Source organism: Xyrauchen texanus, chromosome 15, assembly GCF_025860055.1.
Source record: "Xyrauchen texanus isolate HMW12.3.18 chromosome 15, RBS_HiC_50CHRs, whole genome shotgun sequence".
NCBI classification, from domain to species: Eukaryota; Metazoa; Chordata; class Actinopteri; order Cypriniformes; family Catostomidae; genus Xyrauchen; species Xyrauchen texanus.
In genome coordinates this window covers 33,123,347-33,150,444 of record NC_068290.1, presented here as the reverse complement: position 1 = coordinate 33,150,444, position 27,098 = coordinate 33,123,347, and the positions used below count along the sequence as shown (strand labels likewise).

At 39.9% G+C, this 27,098-nt stretch overlaps 1 protein-coding gene across 1 annotated transcript in view; it reads left to right on the top strand.

Moving 5' to 3' along the window:
* The window catches only part of triob (trio Rho guanine nucleotide exchange factor b), a 168,925-nt gene that overhangs the window by 110,717 nt on the left and 31,110 nt on the right, over window positions 1–27,098 (top strand). Inside the window, exons 18-34 of the mRNA XM_052143761.1 lie at window positions 385–534; window positions 641–755; window positions 1,303–1,418; window positions 7,237–7,359; window positions 7,703–7,897; window positions 8,307–8,422; window positions 8,817–8,883; window positions 9,971–10,080; window positions 10,223–10,292; window positions 10,901–10,990; window positions 11,709–11,801; window positions 13,208–13,319; window positions 13,481–13,671; window positions 13,806–13,907; window positions 14,713–14,852; window positions 15,603–15,702; window positions 19,047–19,290. Coding sequence (XP_051999721.1) covers window positions 385–534; window positions 641–755; window positions 1,303–1,418; window positions 7,237–7,359; window positions 7,703–7,897; window positions 8,307–8,422; window positions 8,817–8,883; window positions 9,971–10,080; window positions 10,223–10,292; window positions 10,901–10,990; window positions 11,709–11,801; window positions 13,208–13,319; window positions 13,481–13,671; window positions 13,806–13,907; window positions 14,713–14,852; window positions 15,603–15,702; window positions 19,047–19,290 — 2,134 coding nt within the window. The remainder of the gene's footprint in view (window positions 1–384; window positions 535–640; window positions 756–1,302; window positions 1,419–7,236; window positions 7,360–7,702; window positions 7,898–8,306; window positions 8,423–8,816; window positions 8,884–9,970; window positions 10,081–10,222; window positions 10,293–10,900; window positions 10,991–11,708; window positions 11,802–13,207; window positions 13,320–13,480; window positions 13,672–13,805; window positions 13,908–14,712; window positions 14,853–15,602; window positions 15,703–19,046; window positions 19,291–27,098) is intronic.

Below are 27,098 nucleotides of genomic sequence, written 5' to 3'. Positions count from 1 at the left end.
TTATTGAGGAATATTTGCCCAGTAGATCAGGGTTTTCTTCAAGTAAAGAGGATTTTAGATTGTCATGTATTTATTTATTTATTATCATATTAGCTACACATTCAACAAAGTGTACTTTAACCAGCTACAGCTACTTCTATTTCAGGGCATTAAATATACAAGACTTAACAAGGGGAACAAAACACAGCTGGGATTAATCACGGCGAACAACCAAAACCTAAATGTCCCAAGTGTTACAGTCGCTCTCAATGGCATTTTTAAGGCAATATCAATGGCATGATGCCCTGATCAAAATGCCCTGATCGCTAGTTAATTTCTGACCCTGCTAGGTATCTGTGTGTTTGGTCATATTATTGTTTGTAAATGAATATGTGTGTTACGCAGGTGTGTAGTGTTTTGGAGAGTTTAGAGCAGGAATACAAGCGAGAGGAGGACTGGTGTGGAGGGACTGATAAACTGGGACCAAACTCAGAGTCTGAGCATGTGACGCCTATGATCAGTAAACATCTGGAGCAGAAAGAGGCCTTCCTCAAGGTACACAGCACATACACACATGCTCTTGGATTATTTATGATTGTGTGATAGATTTGGTGCTTTATTGCAGATTTATTCTTATTGAGTCTTGTTATTTTCTCCGAAGGCATGCACACTAGCCAGACGCAACGCTGACGTCTTCCTCAAGTATCTGCACAGAAACAGTGTGAATATGCCGGGAATGCTCGCACATGTCAAAGCCCCTGAACAACAAGTCAAGAGTATGACTGCATTCTCATTTTAAAAGCCCTTTCATGGTTAAAAAGCGAAGGTTCAACCATCAATTTTGTCATCATTTACTCACCCTCTTGTTGTTCCAAACCCATATGCTGTTATATTTTTTCTGTAGATCACTTCATATTTTCCATTAAGTGACTGACAAGCTCTAAAAAAGACTAAAAAGCAATAAAAGTTCTATAAAAATAATCATTCAACAGGTGCTGTATTCTAACATGAAGTCATGTGATAATTCTGTGTTAGAGAATAGGATGCATTGTTGAATTTCCACTGGAAAACAAATTGTGCATACAGATTTGAAACAACAAAAGCCAAATTTATGACTGGTTCTTTACCACGTTCCTGTGCCAGCTTACATTTTTTAGTTGCATATGTTAATATGTTTGTTGTAATTTGTATGTTGCCTTTTGCTCAAATTGTATAAAATATCCAAGACTATCATTTTTTATTTAGAATGTGGTTCATGTTACTCCAGCGTTCAGGTATGTTCTGTGTTTGGTGGATCTGATTCTCTGTCTCTCCACTTTGCAGATATCCTGAATGAACTGCTGCAGAGGGAGAACCGGGTTCTGCACTTCTGGACTATGAGGAAGAGGAGGCTGGACCAGTGTCAGCAGTACGTGGTGTTTGAACGCAGCGCCAAACAGGTCAGTACAAGTGACCTGTCGGTACAAACTAGTTCTAGCCAGTAGTCTGAACCAATGCAAAGCCGGTACTACAGACAGATAGTCTAGCCAGACTTTTGACTATCGACCAAAAGTCTGGTCCACTTTTTAACTTCCCACATAATCAGGAAGAGACCATCTGATTTTTATAAAAAAAACAACCACAGTTAATTTTGTTCTGATGTATCGTTTAGGCATGGGCTAATCGTAAATTGATAACACAATAATAGAAATCCCACAAAGTGCAAATTCATTCACATAATGGTGTAGCAAATGGTTGTAAAGGCAAAACCAGTTTTTTTTTTGTTTTTTTTTTGTATACTGGAGTTTCCATCTGACAAATGTAATAAATACTGATAATTTCACAGATATACAGTACATTCACATTTATTCATTTGGCAGATGCTTTTAGCCAAAGCGACTTACAAAAGAGGACAACATAATAAGCAAATCATCTTAAGGAGACAATGGTACGAAAAGTGCTGTATTACAAAGTTTCACAAGCATTAGAATAGTAGTTTTCAAAGAGATTAAAGTGCAACAAGAATAATTTTTTTTGTGACTGGTTAAGTGCTTGTGGAAAAGATGTTTTTAGCAGTTTTTTTTTTTAGAAAGAAAGTGAGTTGGGAAGGTCATTCCACCAACTTGGTATGATGAAACCGAAAGTCCGGGAAACTGTTTTGGTGCCTCAACAAGGCGCCGTTCCTTAGCCGACCACAGGCTTCTGGTGGGAACGTAGCTCTGCAGAGATGATTTTAGGTATGCTGGAACAGACCCAGTAACTGTTCTGTATGCCAGCATCAGAGCCTTGAATTTGATACGTTCCTTCATCCAGGCCGAGATATTGGTCGAACAGTCACTGTGGTGTCGCTGGGATGGAATGACAAGTAGAGCTGTGAGATATCGGCATAGCAGTGTAAGGGAAACCTTGTGACTGAATGATGGGTCCCAGTGATGTTGTGTACATAGAGAAGAGAAGTGGCCCAAGTACTGATCCATGAGGTACCACAGTAAGTAGCTGATGTGACTTGGACACCTCACCTATCCAGGCTACCTTGAGTGACCTACCTGAGAGATAGGAATTAAACCAGTCAAGCACAGTTCCTGTGATGCCCAGAGTAGAGAGCGTGGAGAGTAGGATCAGTAACTCTGAACAAAGCTGAATATAAATTTCTCCTCATTGTTATCTAGTTCACTCTCTAGTATTTTTATTAATTGCCACAAACCTCACAAACTTTGACAAATGCAGTGTTCATTTCTTCCACTGAAGCATTCATTGGAGCAACCTTGTACCTCCTAAACACAACTTATTGTTTTCCTCTAGGACTGATAAAAGCCTGTGCTCCCTGATTCTAGAAATGTATCAAAGCTAGCCAAACAAAGGAAATCTTGCAATTATGAGAATCTTTTGTTATTTTTGTGTGCAATATGCATCAAACAGTCTGTGAGCAAAGCCAAAACTAACATTTAGAAAGCTTTGTAGATATCCATAAGAATGTTTTGTTGGTTTAGCTCTCCACTTTCTTTAAACATCTTTTTTTTTAGACAGACATTCATGCCAATTCAAATCCAAATCAAAAAATGTTAAGCCGCCTCAGACCACAACAACTATTTCTAGAATCTTAAAAAACTGAATCATGTGAGATCAAGAAATCAGTGATTTCTGTAGCTGCTTTAAAATCTCAGTAGAGGTTCAACTGTCGTGTATCATATACTCCAAAATAAAGGTCTTACAGGCATGTAATTTGTATTTTTCATTAAATGTTCACAACACTACTTCGATGAAAAGCATATCCCAAGAAAATAACAGTAAAGTTTTCCTCATATGTACTGTTCTAAAGTTTTGTGACCTGTTTCATGTTGCAGAATTACAGTATAGTGTTTCAGGAAATCTGTGGGAAAGCCTTTAAATAGTTTGTAATTACGAGGAAGTACTCCATGTCCTGTTTGACCACAAAGTACTATTTTAAAGTCATATTCGTTTTTCTTTTAAGGATCTGATCCAGGAATAGGGTGGGTAAGAGACACACTTATCTGGTACTCATCTGGTTGGCATTTGCAGTACTGCCTTAAGTAGGTTCAGATCTTATTTTACTGACAGGACCTTTTGCATCAACATTGGAAGTTTGTGTTCCTCATCAGCAACCTGGTGTTCCTCAGGGCTCTGTCCTCGGGCCTATTTTATTCTCCCCATACATGCGTCCTTTATGTTTCTTTTTCCGCAAGCATAAAATCTCTTTGTGCTGATGATACACAGTTGTACATTCCACTCAAACCAGGAGACAATCAGTCTTTCAGTTCCCTCATTCACCTGAATAGATAAGACAGAATGCATTGTTTTTGGTTCTTCTTCCTCTACCAATGAGATTAGGAACAGATTAATTTCTATTTCGATTAATACAACCATGCTAAAAACCTTGGTGCAATCTTTTACCCAGCCCTGAATCTTGATAAATAAATTGTTTGTAAAAAGTAGCTTCTTTCAACTGAGAGGTATTTCTAAACTAAAAATGAATTTTATCTGTCAAAGATCTGGAAATAGTGATTCAAGTTTTTATATTCTCTCGTCTTGACTAATGTAATTCCCTATAAATAGGAATTTCACAATACCGTCTGTCCCACCGGCAACTTGTACATAATGCATCTATGAGGCTTCTGACACAGAACATATTAGACTAGTGTAGGTGTTTCTCCACTGGCTACTAGTTCAATACAGAATTAAGTTTAAGATGTTGTTGTTTGTCGTCAAGGCTTTTCATTACTTTTTCATGGCTCCACAATACATTGTGAATCTTATCTGTCCCCATCACACCTCCGAAGATCTTTGGATAAAATGCTACTTTCTTTCCCCTGGGTCTCTATTAAATTCTAACGGTGAAAGTGCCTTCTCTGTTGTTGCTCCAAAACCTTGGAAAAATCTTCCTCTAATTAATACATCCTCACCAACTATAGAGACCTTTAAATGTAATCCTAAAAACTTTTTACTTTTAAAGCTTTTAAGTCTTTTAAAGCTGAGGAACTACAATGATGTTGATAGAGCCTTTTGAATGTATGATGTATGTTGATTTTATGTTTCTTATAGTTCTTTTATTTATTGTAAAGCACTTTGGTTAACTGCAGTTATATTTAAATTTTCTATAGAAATAAAATTGTGTTGTATTGGTATTATTGGCTTCTACAATAATATAAAAGGAACTGGGTTTCAGAAAACCCTTGAGTGCTTTTAGAGACTTCACTCCCTCTTGTGGAGACATGGGAGTGTTACATATATACCCAGACTTCCTTTTAAGTCAAGTCAAGTCAATTTTATTTGTATAGCGCCTTTCACAACACACATCGTTTCAAAGCAGCTTTAACAACTGTTGTTTTTAATATAAGCTAATGGACCCTTTTCACAGATTGTGATGATGCATTTTCAGCATAAATTAAGCATTTTTTGTGTTTACATTTTTAAATTTATAGCATTATTCTTTGTGTTATAGTCACCTGACATTTTTTTCCTTCTTTTGGAATGTAGTGTGAACATAATAGTGTTTGTTTTGTTCCCCTTCTGTCACTCACTTGACGTTGTGTCGAATGAAGTGACACAAGGGGTCTTCCTGGAACATCAAACGTACCTCTGAACCTGAGAAACGGTCAATGTCAAGTTGGCAGACAGAATTTGCATGCCCTGCCCCGGACATATGGGTATAAAGGGAAGCAGGGCAGCGAGTGCCAGTCATCATTTTACTTCGGAACCGAACGGTTGTGCATCAGCAAGCTGAAGTTCACCACCGTTTCCCTCAACTCTGTAAGCGAGAAGCATTGCTGTTGGATCTACGGCGCGTTTCCAGCTGGCGTTCTCTCTCTCTCTGCACACTGTGCAGTCTACGCCCCTGGGCGCTTCGACAGCGCTTTTCACTGTTAAAAGATTGTTCTCCTCCTAAAAGAGTTTTGATTTCTCTGAAAGATTTTGAGTTTTCCACTCACAAAAGTGCAATACACAGTGGCGTTGAATGTCCTTTTCAGGATGCGTCTTTTTCAAGATGCCTTTCCACCCCTGTGTTGTTCCTGGATGCGGTCGATTTCTCTCCAAGACCGACGTCCACAGACGCTGCCTCGTGTGCCTGGGCAGCGATCACACTGAGGCGGCCGTTTGTGGATGGCTCATGTACTCATTGCGAGAACATGACAATGGCTCTCCTTCCTCAAGGTGAATGCCACTTCAGACGCGGGGCTACGGCCCCAAAACTCTACAGTCCCGGTTCCCTGGACGCAGTTCCCTCGCCTCCGGCCCCACGACTGCTCAGCCCCGGCAGGCCAGCGCTGACGAGTTCCGAAGACGCCTCTCTAGGTCCTCTTCCTCAGTCTCTAACCCACCCTCTGCCGGGTGCGTGGAACAAGGTAAGTGCTTTGAGTCTTTTCTCAGCACCTAAGCCTCTGGACGGCCTCCTGTCGCGCTATTACCTGCTCCCTCCTTCCTCGAAGCCCCGCCCGGTACTTCAAAAGCGATCGTCCCGTTAGTGCCCCTTGCACGGAGCTTGGATGTGTGGCTTTTACTTCCCAATCCGTCGCGCTGGCTGGCCAGGACCATCCGACTCGGCTATATGATTCAGTTCACCCGGCTCCCGCCTCGTTTCAGCAGTGTCAGAAGCTCCACTTCCGTGTGTGATGAGAAAGACAGCGCCTTACGAGCACAGATCACAACCCTGTTCCTCAAGGATGCGATAGAGCCGGTCCCTTCAGCCGAGATGGAGAAGGGTTTCTACAGCCCTTACTTCATCGTACCCAAAAAAAAAAGCATTGGGTTGCGACCAATCTTGGACCTGCGAGTCCTCAACCGGGCCTTACACAGACTCCCGATCAAAATGCTCACGCAGAAACGGCTTCTTACCTGCGTTCAACAGCTAGATTGGTTCGTGGCGGTAGACCTGAAGGACGCGTACTTCCACGTCTCCATTCTGCCTCGAAACCAACCCTCCTTACAGTTCGCGTTCGAAGGCCAGATGTATCAGTACAAGGTCCTCCCCTTCGGCCTGTCCCTGTCCCTCACGTTTTCACGAAGATCGCAGAGGCAGCTCTTGCCCCGCTAAGGGAAGTGGGCATCCGCATACTCAACTACCTCGACGACTGGCTCATCCTGGCTCACTGTGCGCTCACAGGGACCAGGTGCTCAGGCACCTCAGCCGTCTAGGGCTTCAGGTCAGCTGGGAAAAGAGCAAGCTCGTCCCGCTTCAGAACATCTAATTTCTCGGCATGGAGTTAGACTCAGTCTCAATGACAGCGCTTCTCACCAACGAGCGCGCTCAGTCAGTGCTCAGGTGCCTCGCTCTCTTCGAGCCTGGCACAGCAGTTCCTCTAAAACAATTCCAGATGCTCCTGTGGCATACGTCATCCTCAGCCGCGGCCGCAGTGCATATGAGACCACCTCAGCACTGGCTACAGACTCAAGTCCCGAGATGGGCTGGGCGCCACGGCACATACCATGTGACAATCACCTCCTCTTGCCGTCAGACTTTCAACCGTTGGACAGACCTCTGCTTTTTGCGGGCCAGTGTCCCCTTGCAGCAGGTGTCCAGACGTGTCGTGGTGACCACAGACGCGCTGGCACACAGCTGGCCCTGGGGGCTGCGCAAGTATGCATTTCCGTCATTTAACCATATTTTTTATTTGTGAGCACGTCCACATAAGATGATTTGATGAGGATGTGCTTGGACATTTTCAAACTTTTTCTCACGTAAATTAAGAAAAACTCACTCAGAGAAATGCACACATGTAAACAGCTTTAAACCTCTAAAAATCTTTTTGACTTTTTCTGCAGGCTCTGGAGTGGATCCACGACACAGGAGAGTTTTATTTGTCCACACACACCTCCACAGGCTCCACTATACACCACACACAGGAACTGCTCAAGGAACATGAGGAATTCCAAATCACAGCCAAGGTGTGTGTACAGCATGTTTGTTTGTACAGCTTGGTTCATTGCTGTCACATGAGTGCATATATGGGCTGTTTTACAATGGCTCATCCAATACAGGTTTGGAACAACATGAGGGTGAGTAAATGATGGCATAAATGTAATTTTTGGATGAACCATCCCTTTAATTCTAATGCTAAGATAATTGAAAGCACTTTGCAGTTGTGGTTTTCAATGACCACATGCCTCTCAATGGTTTATCAAGTCACAGGCCCTCACGGTTGAGCACAATAGTACTCCAGATGATGTTTACACTCTGATCTGTGTCAGTTTGGAATCAGCTCAGGTCTCTGACTCTCTCTCTCTCCAGCAAACTAAAGAGCGGGTAAAGTTGTTGATTCAGCTGGCCGATGGTTTCTGTGAGAAGGGCCACGCCCATGCGAACGAGATTCAGAAATGGGTCGCCTCGGTGGACAAACGCTACCGTGACTTTTCCCTCCGTATGGACAAATACCGTTCCTGTCTGGAAAAAGCGCTCGGCCTGTCCACAGACTCCAACAAAGCGGTGAGAGGACTGTGTGTGTATGTGTGTGTGCATAGATGTGATGCTTGTGTTGACATGATCTGTGTGATGGTTTGAGTTCTTTATGAGCAATGTCTTTTGCAATGACAAGTCAATTGACCCTTTGCTGAGCCCCGCCTTAAAAACAGTACCGGCCTTACCAGCTGTTGCCATCTGCCATAATTCAAAATGAACATGTTGCAAATATACTGTAGGTATAACTGATGTTATAACTTAGCATTCGTTATTTTACGTATTTATAGTCATAGTAGTGTTGATATTAACCAAAGAGTTCACAGTACCATTCACAATGATTATGTTGTAGAAAGGGGACGAAGCTTAGCAAAGGGTCAACTTATGAAAACTAAATCGATGTTTACATTGTGTTTGAAATGTTTCTGTGTGGTTTCAGAGTAAAGATCTGCAGTTGGACATCATTCCAGCCAGTGCTCATGGAGCTGAGTTCAAACTGAGAGATGTTAACCATGAACTCAACGAGGAGAAGCGCAAATCTGCCCGCAGAAAAGAGTATGTCCTTCAGGCCTCATTATATGATCACCAACAAACAGCAGGCAGTGCTTAAGGGGAATTGATGACACTAGATTTCAAGAAAATACTTTTTTACAATTTGTCAATGGGTGGGAAAAATGACCTAATTCAAGATGTATTCTCTGAAAACAAGTCTTAATAGTTTAAGTAATTTAGCTTAAGATATTAAGATAAATGTGCATCAGTAATTGTGTCTTATTTACAGGATTGTAAGATTTTTGCAGTGTGCATATCAAAATAACATCACAATGTTTTCATTTTGAGGGTTTTATAACAGATTGAAACCACTCCCAAAGTCTTTGTGTGAAAGATTGCTTTCAAACAAATGTTGACAATAGTTGCCTGGTGGATTCCCCTGTTCTTTCTCTTTCAGGTTTATAATGGCAGAGCTCATTCAGACTGAGAAGGCATATGTGAGAGACCTGCGGGAGTGTATGGATGTAAGTGTTGTTTTCAAGGTCTGCTTCTTATGGACCGAGTGTGCATTGAGAGGGTGTGGTGCACCAGTGTCCACTTTAGACAGATCAAGAAAAGCCCAGTGCTATAAATGTAGAGTTCATAGCAGTACAGTGCTAGAACAATCCGGTCCATCTGGGAATAGCTGCTGTTTGAGTGAGATTGAGCGTTAAACACTGACCACGTTTACATGCATATCATTGTCTGATTAAGGTCCATATTTTATTTAATCCTTTTTTTTTGTCTTTGCAAACAAACAAAAAACAAAAAGTGGTGTGTGTGTGTGTGTGTGTGTGTGTGTGTGTGTGTGTGTGTGTGTGTGTGTGTGTGTGTGTGTGTATGTGTGTGTGTGTGTGTGTATGTGCGTGTATTTATCACTTTGTGGGGACCAAATGTCCCCATAAGGATAGTAAAACCCGAAATTTTTGACCTTGTGGGGACATTTTGTCGGTCCCCATGAGGAAAACAGCTTATAAATCATACTAAATTATGTTTTTTGAAAATGTAAAAATGCAGAAAGTTTTCTGTGAGGTTTAGGTTTAGGGGTAGGGTTAGGTTTAGGGGATAGAATATAAAGTTTGTACAGTATAAAAACCATTATGTCTATGGAAAGTCCCCATAAAACATGGAAACACAACATGTGTGTGTGTGTGTGTGTGTGTGTGTGTGTGTGTGTGTGTGTGTGTGTGTGTGAGCGTGTATTTATCACTTTGTGGGTACCAAATGTCCCCATAAGGATAGTAAAACCCGAAATTTTTGACCTTGTGGGGACATTTTGTCGGTCCCCATGAGGAAAACAGCTTATAAGTCATACTAAATTATGTTTTTTGAAAATGTAAAAATGCAGAATGTTTTCTGTGAGGTTTAGGTTTAGGGGTAGGGTTAGGTTTAGGGGATAGAATATAAAGTTTGTACAGTATAAAAACCATTATGTCTATGGAAAGTCCCCATAAAACATGGAAACACAACTGTGTGTGTGTGTGTGTGTGTGTGTGTGTGTGTGTGTGTGTGTGTGTGTGTGTGTGTGTGTGTGTGTGTGTGTGTGTGTGTGTGTGTGTGTGTGTGTTTCAGACATACCTGTGGGAGATGACCAGTGGCGTGGAGGAGATTCCTCCAGGGATTGTCAACAGGGAGCACATCATCTTTGGCAATATGCAAGACCTATACGAGTTCCATCACAAGTCAGTGTTCCCTAAATATGGACTGTACCTCTGAGCTGAGATCATGAATTATTCAAAAGAATTCAGTTCTTACCTCCATGTCTTTCTTTCCATTTACCATTTCCTTATCTCTGTCCTTATCTCTCTCTTTCCTTTTTTCTAGCATTTTCCTCAAAGAGTTGGAGAAATATGAGCAGCTTCCAGAGGATGTGGGTCACTGTTTCGTCACGTGGGTGAGTGTGTTAAATTAGTAGTTATGACAACATGAAACCAGATCATTAGAACACATATCTGTAACTGCTAAAACATGGAGAGAAATAAGGGTAGATGTTTAAGGAGTATAATGTTTTTATATTGCTCACACAAGTTTGTTATTATTGTGTAATTTATGAAGTATCAAGCTAAATGTAATGTATTTTTAGAATCCCTTATATATGTACCTTTGGACATGTACCATGGTGTTCTTGTATCATGTAAAATCATGGTACATGACTATGATATTCATTGAGTACCATGTTATATATTGAAGTACCATGGCAATACCATCTGATACCATCACTTTACAATAGACTTACTTCCAAATAACATGTGACATAATAGGCTTTTTTTTTTCTTTTTTTTTCAAACGAGGTTAATGGTTGATAAGGTTTGATTTTTTTGGTTCACAGACCTCTCAATAATCAAGTAACTTTTGAAACAGTATCTTACTTTGGGGTGATAGTTTCTGAACAATTATACACCACAGTATATCTGCACCACATATTAGAAATGTATGTTCATAATGTTAAAAAATGTTTGGTATGTTTTATATGTTTGAATGATTTGATATGTTGTTTTTCAGGCGGATAAGTTTCAGATGTATGTGAATTACTGTAAGAACAAGCCTGACTCCACTCAGCTAATTGTGGAACATGCAGGGGCCTATTTTGATGTGAGTATTGAGTGAACTAATTATTCAATTCTTCACATACAAGCAAGTTCACAAAGACAAGACACTATTTAAGTACCCCTCTTGTACTCTTGAATCAAGGAAGTTCATTGATTTATATAGACAGTGATTATGTAACCCATTTGTGTCTATTTAAAAGGGAATGTTGGTGTGTGTATGAAAATGTGTGTGTGTGTGTGTGTGTGTGTGTGTGTGTGTGTGTGTGTGTGTATATATATATATATATATATATATATATATATATATATATATATATAAATGTGGTAAAATATGTGTGTGTGGGTGTGTGTGTGTGTGTGTGTGTGTGTGTGTGTGTATGTATATATATATATATATATATATATATATATATATATATATATAAATGTGGTAAAATCTGTGTGTGTGGGTGTGTGTGCGTGCGTGTGTGGGGTGGGGGGGGTGCTCTTGTGGTCTGCTGATCAGATAATGTTTTTCAACTGGTAGGTGGTGGCCTCAGAAAGAGGGCATTTCCTGTGTCTAGTGGTGGGTAGTGGCCTAACGATGCCTCACTGTTGCTGTGTGAATCTGTGTTAAATTGTTGCCAGGCAGTCAGAGCTGATGGGTTCTACTTTAGGCCTGAGCTCTGATGAATGACTGTAGCATTGACCTCTACTTTATCAAAATTGCTTTTTGTGGAAGATGTTTGTTGTTTATATTAGAGGAATGTGTGTTTGTGTAGGAAATTCAACAGCGGCACAGGCTGGCCAACTCCATCTCTTCATACCTTATTAAACCAGTTCAGAGGATCACCAAGTACCAACTGCTGCTGAAGGTCTGTGTTCTGTCATATATTAAACAAACTCAGCACAGACCCAACACAAGCCTAGCTCAGACCAAACACAAGCCTAGCTCAGACCAAACACAAGCCTAGCTCAGACCAAACACAAAGCCAGCTCAGACCAATCACAAGCCTAGCTCAGACCAAACACAAAGCCAGCTCAGACCAAACACAAGCCTAGCTCAGACCAAACAGAAAGCCAGCTCAGACCAAACACAAGCCTAGCTCAGACCAAACACAAAGCCAGCTCAGACCAGACACAAAGCCAGCTCAGACCAAACACAAAGCCAGCTCAGACCAGACACAAAGCCAGCTCAGACCAGACACAAAGCCAGCACAAACCAAACACAAAGCCAGCACAAACCAAACACAAAGCCAGCTTAGACCAAACACAAGCCTAGCTCAGACCAGACACAAAGCCAGCTCAGACCAAACACAAAGCCAGCTTAGACCAGACAAAAAGCCAGCACAAACCAAACACAAAGCCAGCACAAACCAAACACAAAGCCAGCACAAACCAAACACAAAGCCAGCTCAGACCAAACACAAAGCCAGCTCAGACCAAACACAAAGCCAGCTCAGACCAGACAAAAAGCCAGCTCAGACCAGACACAAAGCCAGCACAAACCAAACACAAAGCCAGCTCAGACCCAACACAAAGCCGGCACAGACCCAACACAAAGCTGGCACAGACCCAACACAAAGCCAGCACAGACTCAACAAAAGCCAGCAGAGACCCAACACAAGCCTAGCTCAGACCAAACACAAAGCCGGCACAGACCAAACACAAAGCCAGCACAGACCCAACAAAAAAACAGAACAGTCCAATTCATCCCAGCTCAGACCTATCACAGACTAAACACAAACCTATCACAAACCCAATATAAACCCAGCACAGACTAAACTCAGACCTTGCACAGACCAATCACTAACCCAGCACAGACCTTACCCAATCCCAGCAAAGACTAGATACAAAGTGAACACTGACCTATAACAAATATGGCACAGACCGAATTCAAACCCAGCACAGAAACAACACAGACCTAGCACAGGCTCAATACAAACCCAGCAAAAACTAGACACAAACCCAGCACAGACCAAAAACAATCACGGGAAAGAATAAGCACAGATTTAACACAAACTAAGCAATGAACAGACAAAAATACAAGCACATACTTAACACAGAGCTTGCTGGAACCACAAAAAACAGACCGTATCCAAACCCAGCACAGACTAAACGCAAACTGAGCATGCATCACAAACCCAAACATACCTTACACCAATGTAGCACAGGCTAGACATTTATTGAGCATAGACCCATGAGCAAGCCCAGACATAAACCAATGGTTTCAATGCCTTTATTATTATTTAGACTAAAAGATGAATTGTTATGTTTGTAGGAACTGTTGACATGTTGTGAGGAGGGTAAAGGTGAGATTAAAGATGGTCTGGAGGTCATGCTCAGCGTGCCAAAGAGAGCTAATGATGCTATGCACCTCAGCATGCTGGAGGGTGAGTCACAAACATGCATATATAATTAAATAAAGCAAATCTGTCATGCAAAAGCCCAAAATATCTGCAGTATTCAAGCCAAATCTTTATTTTAAACCATGTTTTGACGCTTAGTCTGTCTATGCTTTTCTCTGTCTGTCCCTCTCTTCCAATTATTTTAGGTTTTGATGAGAACATAGAGTCTCAGGGTGAGCTGATTCTGCAGGAGTCATTCCAGGTTTGGGATCCAAAGACTCTTATCCGTAAGGGCCGTGAGCGGCATCTCTTTCTCTTTGAGATGTCCCTCATTTTCAGCAAGGACGTCAAAGACTCCAATGGCGGGAGCAAGTACCTCTACAAGAGCAAGCTCATGGTAATGGAATAAATTATGTTTAGCCTTTCTTCTTTTTTTTTTTTTTGCTTATTAATTATTTAAACTGGTTATTGTTGGTAGTGATACTTCATAATAGACTTTTACCATGTTTGATCTCTGATTTCTCTGTCTAGACCTCAGGACTGGGAGTAACTGAACACGTGGAAGGAGATCCCTGCAAATTTGCACTCTGGGTTGGAAGGACACCTACCTCAGACAATAAAATTGTTCTAAAGGTACTTTCCAAGAGAGTTTCTTCAGTGGACCAGTAGAATTACTGACCTCTACAAACTTAGTTTTCTTTGAACATGCGTAGACTACACCACTGGTTTAAAATTGTTTAGCTAATTTCCTGGCCTCGATAAGCAAGTGTTCAGCTGGTCTAGCTGGTCTCCTAGTGTGACCAAAAACCATCTAAAAGCATCAAAACAGACCAGCCTTACCAGCTTGGCCAGGCTGGAAGACCAGCTAACAAACTTAGGCTGGTTTAAGCAGCATTAGCAAATACATTTTTTATTAAACATGGCAAAATGGCTCTACATTCATGCATGTTTTTGGTTTACTGCTGTTCTTCAATCAAACCTGACTTTCCAATGGTCTTTGTAAGAAAGAGTATTGCTTCCCTTGGAATCCTTGAACTGGATCAGATACATTTTCAAGAAGTTCTGGCTTTTTGTGTAAAATCAATGCATTTATAAGACCTTTAAGCATTTAAAATAAGCCCTTATGTAACTAGCCCTTCATCTCTGAATACAACAGTGAATCATATATTGAGTCATATAGCATTTCATGTGTTTCACATGTACATACACACATGCAGGGATGTAAAATGGATGATTGCGTGTTCACTTGTAATATGTTTAGGCTGGGTTACAGTTTAAAGTCAACATGAAATGCTGTTTACCACCCATTTTACTTACAATAATCTGATTTATTTCTGAGTGAAACAGGATATTCAACAAGACAAAAAATATATATAGTATCTCTTTACCTTTAGTTAATGAATATTTTGTTTGGTTGTTTGTGTAAATGCACCCTCAGGCTTCCTGTATTGAAAACAAACAGGAATGGATCAAACATGTTCGTGAAGTTATCCAGGAGCGAACAATCCATTTGCGGGGGGCACTCAAAGAACCGATTCACATCCCCAAAGCTACTGCATCCAAGCACAAGGGCAAACGGTATGTTAACCAATTATATCAGTCCAAAACCCGATAAACTGGAATGGATTTGGGCCATACATTTCAACCGTGACACAAAAGAAACAACTTTTACCCAGGTCCTGTTGACTGTCAAATAAGGGCACGAAAAAAACAGAATTGTCTTTCCAATTATTTTTCAAGTTAGCAATTTTGACATACAGTGGAGGCACAAAGCTTTGAGAACTTGCATTTGGCGTTTTTCACATTTTCTAGATTTTCTTTTTTACAAACGTTAATATCAGCATATACATTTTAGTGAAATGTATTATTGAAAAATGACCATGAATTCGAGAAGTTCAGAGTATTTGGTATATCCCCTTTTCCTTTTATGACAGTATGCACTCGAGCTGGCAAAACCCGATGATCCATGTTTTCCAGCATGATCTGAAAATGTTTCAAAGACCATCTTATGTGCTTTAATGGAAGCAAGGAAATCTGACCTTTTGTACAAAAATGTTAACATGATCAATATCACAAATGTTCTCATTTAATTATTGGACAAAAAAATAGTGCAGAATCTTCTAATTTCATAGCAGTTCTTTGTTTTACATATTTCAAATTACTAAAACTTTCTATTTGTTTCCTGGCTTGAATTAGATTTTGAATCCCAGATTATTCAATGTGTTTTTTGACTTTGGGACCTCACAGTAGATGTCACATGGTCCCACATGTACTCATGTAAAATCTAGCTAGTTCTTGCTCTTTTGACCGAGACATATCAAATCATAGGGATGGAGAGGATCTAGACAGCCAGGGTGATGCAAGCAGTCAGCCAGACACAATCTCCATCGCCTCTCGCACCTCCCAGAACACGCTGGACAGTGACAAGGTGAGTGTGAACATTTGTCGACATCATCTAAAAGTGCCATGAACAGCTACACCTACTGAAGCATTTAGCAGAGCTCAAACCACTGCTGTTGTGGTGGCATGTTTTGACCTGCAGCAGTTTCAGCAGTTTTCATAAAATAAAATATATATATAATTATAAAGACTTAATGGGTTTTACCTACTTTAATATTATTTTAGGCAATGTTGGGAAAGCACATTTTTAGAATGCAGCTTAAAAGCCAAATGCTAATCTTTTTACATAGCAGTTAGCTACACTAAGAGTGATGTAGTAGTCTGACACGCTACACTACTACTCTATGGAAAAAGTTGCTAGCTTGTCACTGTAAAAGCTACACTATTCTGACAACAGCTGAGCTGCTAGCATTGCTACTGAAAGACATTGTTCAGCATTGTTCTCTAGTAGAAAAACCCTGTCAACAAATTTGCTAGCGAAGATGCTAAACGAAGTGAGGCTGTATCTCTGCAATATAGCGACACAGCCAACTTCTTGTTAAGTGAAACTCTACTTATAACCTTTAACCATGTTTCCTAAAATCAGAAAGAACTAAATATTTTGGGTTTACTTTCTTTTCAGAAATTTTGTATTTGTGACAAACAGTGCAGGTGACTGTCACTCGAGTTGAACGAGTCCCCGTCAATCTTTTAAACGAATATCTGTCACAAATACACTTACACGTCTTAACCTCTGATGATAAAATCAATAGTCACGCGAGTTGATACGCATTTTGTTTTTTCACATAAGCGAAGATCAGACTATAATTCTTACAATCGATTTAACCCAGCTCCTAATGAAGTTACCAGCCACTGGCAAGTAACTCATTTTATTTACTTGCCAAGGCCAATTTGTACTCGCTTTTAGTGCCTGGTGAGTTTTAATTTTTGACACTACCTACAATAAAACATTGTTTAATACAGAATCACTGAAAGTGCAGTTTATTCCAGGACAAGGTTTAAGTTCTCTTTGAGGAATGGTCCCACGTAGAGTTTTGACAGGGTTGCATCAAGTTGTCTTATTATTCCTGTAACCTGATTAGCGATGGACGTCATTAAGGTTCCCTTACTGGGAAATATTGTGAGAGTTTCTTTGGTTGCGTTGGGTTTAGCAGCACAGATTCTTGATCTCCCACTCACAGTCAGAGCTGTTCTCTCACACGCCCTCACACGTGCTTGTTTTTGTCACCGATATGTATTGTGATCCTCCTACAACAACACACAAGCCACTTGCTGATACTTGCAGATTTAAACACTTGGACACAACATCTCTGCTTTAATGTCTCTCTCTTTCCTGTATTATTTTTCTGTGTCTCATACTCACACAAATGCACAGAATTGTGGTATAGCTAATAATTGTTTCTAAATATTTTTCAGCTTTTTCAATAAATATTAAATATATACAGTATATATATATATATATATATATATATATATATATATATATATATATATATATATATATATATATATATATATATATACATTGTTTCATCAAACAGCCATCCTAACCAATTATATTCACAATGTTTCAAGCAAAAATTTAAACTATCTAACTAACAAACTGTAATGCTGAATTAAACCAGGAAATGTTTTTCACTAAAATGACACTAGCAATAATTATATATAAAAAAATAAATAATAATAATATGCTCCTATATATATATATATCAGTATATATATACTGTATAAATAAACAGCAATATTTTCCTACATATCATTTTTATGAAAATAATTTATAAAAATTAATATAAAATAAATATATTTAAAATATTAACATTTAATTACTAAAACATCAATAATGCTGTATTTATTCATAGCCTATTATTTACTTATATTTTAATTAAAAGCAATAATACCACTGAGAGACTTCTGTAAAATTTAAACAAATCAATGAATCATACTTTTTAATTGATTAATATAAGCCGACAGTTTGAACTGATTCGCAGAAGTGAATCGAATTTACTTTGCTACTACTGTAACTTTAATTCAGGGATGCTTTTAAAACATTTGTCTTAATGCTGTCATACTTGCAAGTTATAAGGTAAAACTAGTCTAATAACATGCTCTTTGAAATAATTGGTGGACAAATAAAAAGCAATTAAAATAATTCCGATGTTCACAATATATCGCCAGCAAAAATCATGGAAAATATATTGCGAATATTCAATATATTGCCCAGATTTATATGCAGACATACACATACATGTAAAAAGTATCTTGCTGTCACTAAATTTCCCTCATATACCCTGATGGCCCCTCTTACAATGACTCACTGTTTCGATCATCTAAACCAGGGGTGACCAACGCTGCTCCTGGAGAGCTACCTTCCTGCAGAGTTTAGCTCCAACACACCTGCCTGTCATTTTCAAGTAATCCTAAAGACCTTGATAAGCTGGTTCAGGTGTGTTTGATTAGGGTTGGATCTAAACTCTGTAGGAAGGTAGCTCTCCAGGAGCAGGGATGGTCACCCCTGATCTAAACACACATAGAGCCCGCTCAGTTCATAGCGAGGTGAAAAGGTGAAGCTCCGAGAAGCAGATCAGTCCCTGCACGTCACTTCTAATAAGCATTCATTTGCCTCCTGCTCCTTTAAATCTTGGCACAGCCGTCACTCCTTCAGACTGATTCCATCGCCGTGGTAATGCGAGGATGTGTCAGCAGCCTTCAGCCACCTGCCACTTTACCTCACTGGAATCTTGAATGCTTCAGTACGAACTGTAAATAAGATTTATTCTGATAAGAAGAGACGGTTATTCAATGTTCATCTTCAAATTGAAGGATACGGCATTGTTGAAGATGGGGACTTTTGACAGCATCAGTCAGTTTGTGTGATTGTCTGCGTAAGGATGTACTAAGGTTTTTTTTTTTGGTTGAAACATGGCGTGTAAAGGTTCGGGGTCAGTGGCTCACCTCTTGAGTTCACTGGCGATGCCTCATTACCAGTGGGTAGGTTCGTTCTGAACTTAAAGTTATAGTGCACCTGAAAATTAAATTGTGTCATTATTTACTCACCCTCATGTTGTTTCAAACCTGAATGACTTTTGTTCTTCTGTGGAACACAGAAGGAGATGCTCAGCAGAATGTTAGAGACTGACAGCCTCATTGTATGGAAAACAGATGCAATGAAAGTGAATGGTGACTGAGGCTAACATTCTGCCTAATATCTCCTTTTGTGTTCCGTGGCGGAAAGAAAGTCATATTAAATGAAGTCAGATTTTGTATTTTTTTGGGTGAACGATATTTAAAAAAGAAAATATTTTTGCTCTTTTTTTGCTGTTTTTGTGGATATATTTAATATTTTGAATGTGATGTTGACTTCTTCCTCTGCAGCTGTCCGGTGGCTCAGAGTTGACGGTGGTCATCCATGACTTCATGGCCAGTAATGGTTCAGAGTTGACGGTACGTAGAGGTCAGACAGTGGAGCTGTTGGAAAGGCCCCAGGACAAGCCCGACTGGTGCCTGGTCCGAACCACAGATCGCTCCCCTGCCCAGGAGGGCCTGGTACCCAGTGCTATGCTCTGCATCGCCCATTCCCGCAGCAGTATGGAGATGGAGGGCATTTTTAACCCTAAAGGTAAGATGGAAAGCTTTTCTATTTCTTTAAGATTGGGATGGGTTGAGTTTGATTGGACTAAGTTATTTCCAAACCTATACAACTTGGTTACTTTTTAAGTTTTGCAGAATGTCCAAGCTGGTCTCTTCCTATGAAAGTGGATATTAACCAGGGGCTGGCAAGCTCCCAAAAAGAAAAAAAGCACCATTTATTCCCCCACCATTTTAGAATGAAATTTAAGTTGTTGTTCACTGAAATCCATGACAATGGTCACAATTTACCGTCATTGTATGGTAAAGAACATCTTCAATATTCCGCTATAAAAACTTTGTTTCACAGAAGTACGGGTTTGGAAGGACATGAGGGTGAGGAAATGTTGACAAGACTCTTTTTAGAGGTTTCTTCATGATACTTGATTTTCCTGCTGGAAATTCCTGCTTATATCTGAAAGAATTGTGGGATAATTGTATGGGTTCGGGGTTTAGAATGACATTCATTTAGATTTACAGTACATTCCAAAGAGGCTGGACAGTGTTTTGACCTTGTGCAGTCCTTAGAAAACTTTGTTTTATCTTCCCATACGTTCATGGGAAGATCCTTCATGTGCATGCTTGAGCGATTACTCAAAGACACGTCAGCACATGCGTCTGGGGTTTACAGCAGTTCCTTTGTGTAAAAGTTTTTAATTAAAGTCTTTTGACTCAGTAGGAAATAGGGAAATTGTCTGGGGAAACTCTTAAAATATTTCTTTATTTGCTCTGAAATGGTTTAAAACTCTTATTAAACTCTGATGTTTCATTTCAACCAAGCCATTATGGCCAAGTTGATCCAAGATGTTTAATTCGCAAATGCTATTTAATAAAGTTAATTTATAATGCACTAATAAAAACAATAGTAATATTAGTATTACACATTAATAAACAGCGATATTTATTACCACATGCAGTGTGTACATATATTTTTATTAAAACATTAAGAAAACGTGGGGACTTCCATGAGCATTTTTGAGCGATGAGACAAATGAATCGTTGAATCAGAGATTTTTACAATAAAGGAACGCAAAACTAGTCTCTAGGAAATTTAATGGTCAAATAAAAAATACATTACAATCATCACAATATTTACAAAATTGCTTACTTTTATATCACCAGCAAACTCATCAATATTGGATTTATCATCCAGCCCTGAGATCACTTATGCAAAGCTGTCATATTATTTGTTATGGCTAAGGTTTTCTAGCTGTGCTAAATCAAAGTGAAATCAGATGTGATTATTCTAATGTGTGTATCCGAAACTAATGATCAAAGCAGTGTACAGGTGTGAGCGTCTGTTCTTGACTCTCTCTCTACCTGAATATCATTTTAATTTCTGTCCAGCTTTACTCATTCTTATTAGGGTTGAAGTGCAGTGAGCATGTTGTAACCATGGTGATGGGCTTTGTCAGGTGATGAGCAGGGTTGCCAGGCTGCAGGGGATTTCCCTGCTAAACTGTATCCTTGCCGACAGGATAGTTAATGTAATCTTGTGATTTTGGTTTTCTACAACAAGTGTCGAAGGTCGTCTCATGCATGTTACTGTTGATTGTTGACTATTATATTAGTGTTCCCCTTCTCCCACCCACATGACTGGTTTTGGAAGTTATAAAATTTTTAGAAAAAAAAGCATTCTTTAGAATAATGCACAAAAAGACCAGAGATGTTTATTTAGAGAGTGTGACCGGTAAGGGATGGGCAAAGAAGAGGCAAGAACCAGCTGAACAGTCAACGTAAAGTTTAATGATATAAATTAACTATCAACATAAAACATAAAGAAACACAGCGACGGCGTGCGTCTCTCTCTTTCGCTAACTTGCGCCTCGTCTTCATCCCCCTCCCGGCTGATTAGCCCGATTCAGCCTGCCAGCAGGTCTTCCCCATCATTCCACTGCCCTCTGGCGGATGCCAGCTCGCTCCTTCCCCAGTGGATGGCAGCGAGTCCTCCGGCCCCTGTCAGACAAAACCGCTCCTCCCCTTCTTTGGCGGCCGACAACGGTTCCTCTGTATCACGGCGGCCATCAGCGACCCCTCCGTCCTTAGGCAGATGGCCAAGGCTGCTTCCCTGGTGGGTGGCAGTGGCAAGAACTCTGCCACAGCACATCCCTCCTCCCTCCCGGTTTCGGCACCACTGTAACAGGTAAGAGAGGGTTATTGAGGAGACGGGAACAGTCTGAACATTCAACGTAAAGTTTAATGATATAAATTAACTTAAAACAACATAAAACATAAAGACACACAGCGGCCGTGTGCGTCTCGCTCTATCTCTCTCTAACTTGGACCTCTGGCTCGACTTTATCCCCCTCCCGGCTGATTAGCCCGATTCATCCTTCCGGCAGGTCTTCCTCACATTTCTAGAGAGATGAAGGATGAGGGGAGGGAAAGGGGAGAGGGAAAGTGCGAGGTGGAGCGACAGAGAGAGATGAGAGAGAGAGAGAAAAACTTGTTTGCCGGTTCCCGGACATGCTGTCACCCGGTCCTCAACCATTCCACCACCCTCTGGCGGACACCAGCTCGCTCCTCCCCCAGTGGATGGCAGCGAGTCCTCCGGCCCCTAGAGGACAAAACCGCTCCTCCGTCCCTAGGCAGATGGCCTTGGATGCTCCCCTGGTGGGTGGCAGTGGCGAGGACTCCGCTACAGCGCCTCCCTCCTCCCTCCCGGGTTTCGGCACCACTGTAACAGGTAAGAGATGGCATTAAGGAGGCGGAAACTGGCTGAACAGTCAACGTAAAGTTTAATGAAATAAATTAACTTAAAGACACACAGTGGGTGCGTGAATCTCTCTCTCTCTCTAACTGGCTAATCTTTATCCCCCTCCCGGCTGATTATCTCCATTCAGGGCCTGCCATGTGTCCTCAGTGCCCAGCCCTGCCCTCCTCCTTGTCACAGAGAGGGTCATCCTAGGACTATGCAGTGTTATTGTCTGCAGGTGTTAGTGGTTTGAGTACAGCTGTAATACATTAGTTGCAGTACTTGTAGAGTTGTAGAGTGCCGAATTCTTGTAAGAGTGTGTAAAATTCATGATCAGAGATGTGTAACATGGAATACACCACAGTTAGTCAGTGTTAATACATCTGAACAGGCTGTGACAAAGAAATGATTACAAAGAAAGAGCATGTGGTGAAACTCAAAGGGTCAGCAGGCAAAAATGTTGAGGTCACCCACATAAGGATGACTGGGCAGCATCTAAGCAGATCATTAGTGTGTGCAGGGTGTGGTGTGCAGTTTGGAGAATTCTAGGGAGTTACTGAAACTCACTTATGGACAGTGGTAATTTTAGCTCTTGATTTTGTAAGAAAGGGCTGCTTGAGCGTCCTAGAAAATCAGCCTGATCTCATGAAAATAGTATGACTGTACAACAATTTTGTTAAATGATATTACTTGGTTCATTACAGGTATCTAAGCAGTTCTGAGGTGAATTTTTTGTGCTCAAAGAGAGATAAATGTTCTTTCAAACAGATGTGTTTTTAAAGTGTAATGCTGTATCGTGTTTTAAATCAACAAAACCTTAACGATAATGTGATTTAAGCAAATGTGAAATGAAAAATTTTATGCTGAAGCAACCACATCATTATGATTGTCCCTGTGGATAATAGCATCTGCCAAATGCATAAATGTAAGGCCCCAGTTACATTTCGGGTCGCCGACTGCTCTGATGCGGCCTGCGAGAGATTTGGAAAAAGAACATAATTTGGCCCGCTATTAAGAAATTGTATGCAATTCGCATTCTGAACACTATCACATACAGCCACATTTCTCAGCGCGTTTGTCTGCACTAGTGTGTTCTCTTTAGATGCCACCAGCTTCATGCTTTGGAAGAGTTCAGGAGTTTGGAATCCTCCAGATATCCACAGATGAAGCACCACGCAAAAGATTAATGCGCTCTTGCATCTCTGCTTGTACTGCACGCTCTCAGCTCTCACTTGCGGATCAACCAAATAAAAGAAAGCGCAATCATTTTGATCAAATTAAAATCATATTTGTAACACAAGTAACAACAGAACAGAAACTATGATATAATTACTAATAAATAAGGAGTAATTCCTTGAATCACATCATAGCAGGAAAATGTAACTTATTCTGACAGTGTGAAACTGAATAGACGTCAAAAAATACAAATGCTAAGTCCAAGGGCAATGAAAGTACCCAGTAGAATATTTGTTAAATAACTGCATGGTCAGAAATGAATATTTCCATAAAGGGGCCAATAATTTCCCTATGGATATCATTTTCATGGAAAGTTTTCAGAGGGCATTTTATCTAAACATATAAAAATGTACTGTCATTCCTTTATTTTATGTGATAGTGTGAAATGCAACTTTTAAAGTAGATTTTTAAGAACTATATCAGATGGTATAAATAAAAAACAGAAACCCACATTTAAATTTTTTAACTTTTTGGGGCATTTTTGCCCCTAGCCCCCCTTAAATTCTGACCCTGCATTATGGTTCTATTGCAAGCATTCTTGGTGTATAACACAAAATCTGATTAAACATTGCATAGTATTAAGCATACTATATAAAGATGATGCAATAGTGGCATTTTTAGCCTTTTTTTATTATTATTACAGTGGTGTGTCCCGTGACTGGCCTTCAGTAGAAAACGTTCGGACACCCCTTCACTATAGTAAATGTGTTATGTCATAAGATAGCGTTGTGTGAAGAGCATGACAAAAAGGAAGTGTTTATGAACTTATAATCTACCGTTTTACTCGCAAATTGTGTGAAAATAAATAAAAATTGTTATATGTTGCGCAACTAGTGTTTATTTCACAAGGAAGCTGCTTCGATATGTACAACGAGCCACTTAAAAATCACTTTGCAAAAATGTGGATATTGTAAAAAGATGTTAAAAGATTCTTAACAAATCTATTCGCCCCACTTATGAAAAACAGTGTGCTTTATGCGGGCCTTTAGGCTTTTTACCTCTGCATCTAACGATTATTTTGATAATCGACTAATGTAACGATTATTCGAACGATTATTCATCTATTCAGCGATTATTGCCATTATTAATCATTAGCTCTTAACCGACTATTCAGCTTGTGCCTCTACTTAAAAGATTATATTAAACATGCTTGCTTACAAAAAAAGAGGACAAAATTATCTTTTAAAAATACCTCTAAATGATATTCACTGAATTAAAGGGGAAAATATATATATTTTTATTACGTTTAATTCAGTAAAGAAATTCACAGCAAAAAAATTTCCTATTGTAATTAAGAGTTTTTGACTTGTTTTCCATTGAAATTATCTAAAAATCCTTAAAACAAACGTTTACTTGTGAAGCAACATATAAAACATTTAGACTTGCTTTAAGAGTATGTATCTTAAATATAAGTGTATCCCCCCCTTTCTCACCCAATTCGGAATGCCCAATTCCCAATGTGCTTTTTTAAGTCCTTGTGGTCGCGTAGTGACTCGCCTCAATCCGGATGGCAGAGGACGAATTCCATTTGCCTCCATGTCTGAGACCGTCAACATGCGCATCTTATCACGTGGCTTGTTGAGCGTGTTGATACAGAGATATAGCGCGTGTGGAGGCTTCACGCTATGCACAACTCACCACGCGCCCATCGAGAACGAGCCACACTATAGCGACCCTGAGGAGGTTACCCCATGTGACTCTACCCTCCCTCGCAAAAAGACAGTTCTCTTTCAACTGGGACAATCAGTATTTATAGAATGTGAAATATGAGCCACCATAACTCATGGTGACCAATGTGTTCATCTATGTTCATCTCTTAAAATTGCTGGACAGCATAATTTAAGAAATGTTCTAGATTTATTTATAAGGTTGCTGGTGTGTTGCAATGTATCCATAGGAGCTGAAAAATCTAACTTTTCACAGTAAGACTAAGGTAGAATGTTGATTAATCTTACCATGAGCAGTTACCAGTCTGTGTATGTGTAAAAGTGTGTGTGTGTGTGTGTGTGTGTGTAGGCAAAGGAAGCAGTCTAACTGGCCACAGCCCAGCTACTGTGAAGCAGCCAAACACAGTTTAACAGGGAGATCTTTGTAGCTGCCCCGGTGCAGGCTCTGTGTGAGGCATGTGATATAGAAGTAGTTTGTATATGCGATATTCATGCTGTTACCTGATATTGGCCAAACCACTGTACGCTGTTAAACTGTTATTTACCGCTGGGACGTATTATTACCGTGTTCCCAATGAAAAAAATAAATAATCAAAACGAAAAAAAAATGCTAATTATATATATTATATTTTGCTTAAAGAAAATGAAGCCTAATTTTAATACTATTAAGATTTGTTCATTGTGGCATTTTCCTGAAAAATAAGAACATTCTCATTACTATAATGCATAAAAACATTATTATAATACGAAAAAAAACAACAATGTATTATTTTTTGTAAAAATATGTATTCATCATGGTAGTAACTGCCTTAAATGTATACAGATTTTAATAAAAATACATTTGAATTACATAATGAGAATCTAATGAGAATCACAGTTGATAATAATGGGAATTACAAAACAAAAATTTATAAACGTGAAAAATAAAACATACAGACACATTATGCATTGAGCATTTGACACGATCGATCACTCCATTCATTTAAATAGGGTGGTTGGCATCCAGGAAGTTGCATTAAACTGGTTTTCCTCATATCTTAAGGAAAGAACATTTTCTATCAGTATTGATAATTACTCCTCATCCTCAACTCTGCTCACATGTGGCGTCCCACAAGGCTCCATGTTGGGTCCTCTGCTTTTTTCTCTGTATATGCTTCCTCTGGCTCAGTCTTTCAGAAGTACAGTGTCGCTTATCATTGATGTGAATGTGTGTGTGAATGGGTGAATGAGACACAGTGTAAAGCGCTTTGAATACCACTAAGGGTAAAACAGCGCTATATAAGTGCAGACCATTTACCATTTAGACCATTTTATGCTGATGACCCACAATTTTACCTTCCTGTCAGGTCTAACGATTGTTGGTCCATCAGTAATGTCATTTACATTTACATTTATGCATTTGGCAGATGCTTTTATCCAATGCGACTTACAGTGCACTTACAGGGACAATCCCCCTGGAGCAATCTGGAGTTAAGTGCCTTGCTCAAGGACACAATGGTGGTGGCTGTGGGTATCGAACCAGCGACCTTCTGATTAACAGTTATGCGCTTTAGTCCACTACGCCACCACCACATCTAAAAAAATATAAATAAATGTGGATAAAACTGAAGTCATTGCTTTTGGCTCTTCATTATGTTTCGTTGATATTGAAAACCAGTTATGTACTCTGTCTTTAACCTGGCACAAAAGAGTTAAGAATGTGGGTGTCATCTTTGATAAGCAGATAAATGCTGTTGTTAAAGGAAGATTTTTTTCATCTCAAGTCCATTGCTAAATTAAGACCTGGAAATAGTGATTCATGCTCTTATTACATCCCGGCTGGATTACTGCAATGCCTTATTTGTGGGTTTGTCTCAGTCATTTTTTTTACGCCTGCAAGTAGTCCAAAATGCAGCAGCTAGACTTCTAATGGGTACTAAGAAAAGAGAGCATATCACTCCGGTTTTCGTTTCCCTACATTGGTTACAAGTTAGTTATAGAGTTAAATTTAAGGTGTTGCTGTATGTTTATAAGGCCTTGCATGGTCTAGCCCCTCAGTATATTGCTGATCTACTTCAACCTCATTCCGCACCTAGGTCTCTTCGATCAACAAATCAGTTACTCCTCTCTGTTCCTCGTTCACGTTTGAAAACCAAAGGTGATCGGGCGTTTGTGGTTGCGGCCCCAGGTTGTGAAATGCACTTCCATTTGCTGTTAGGTCTT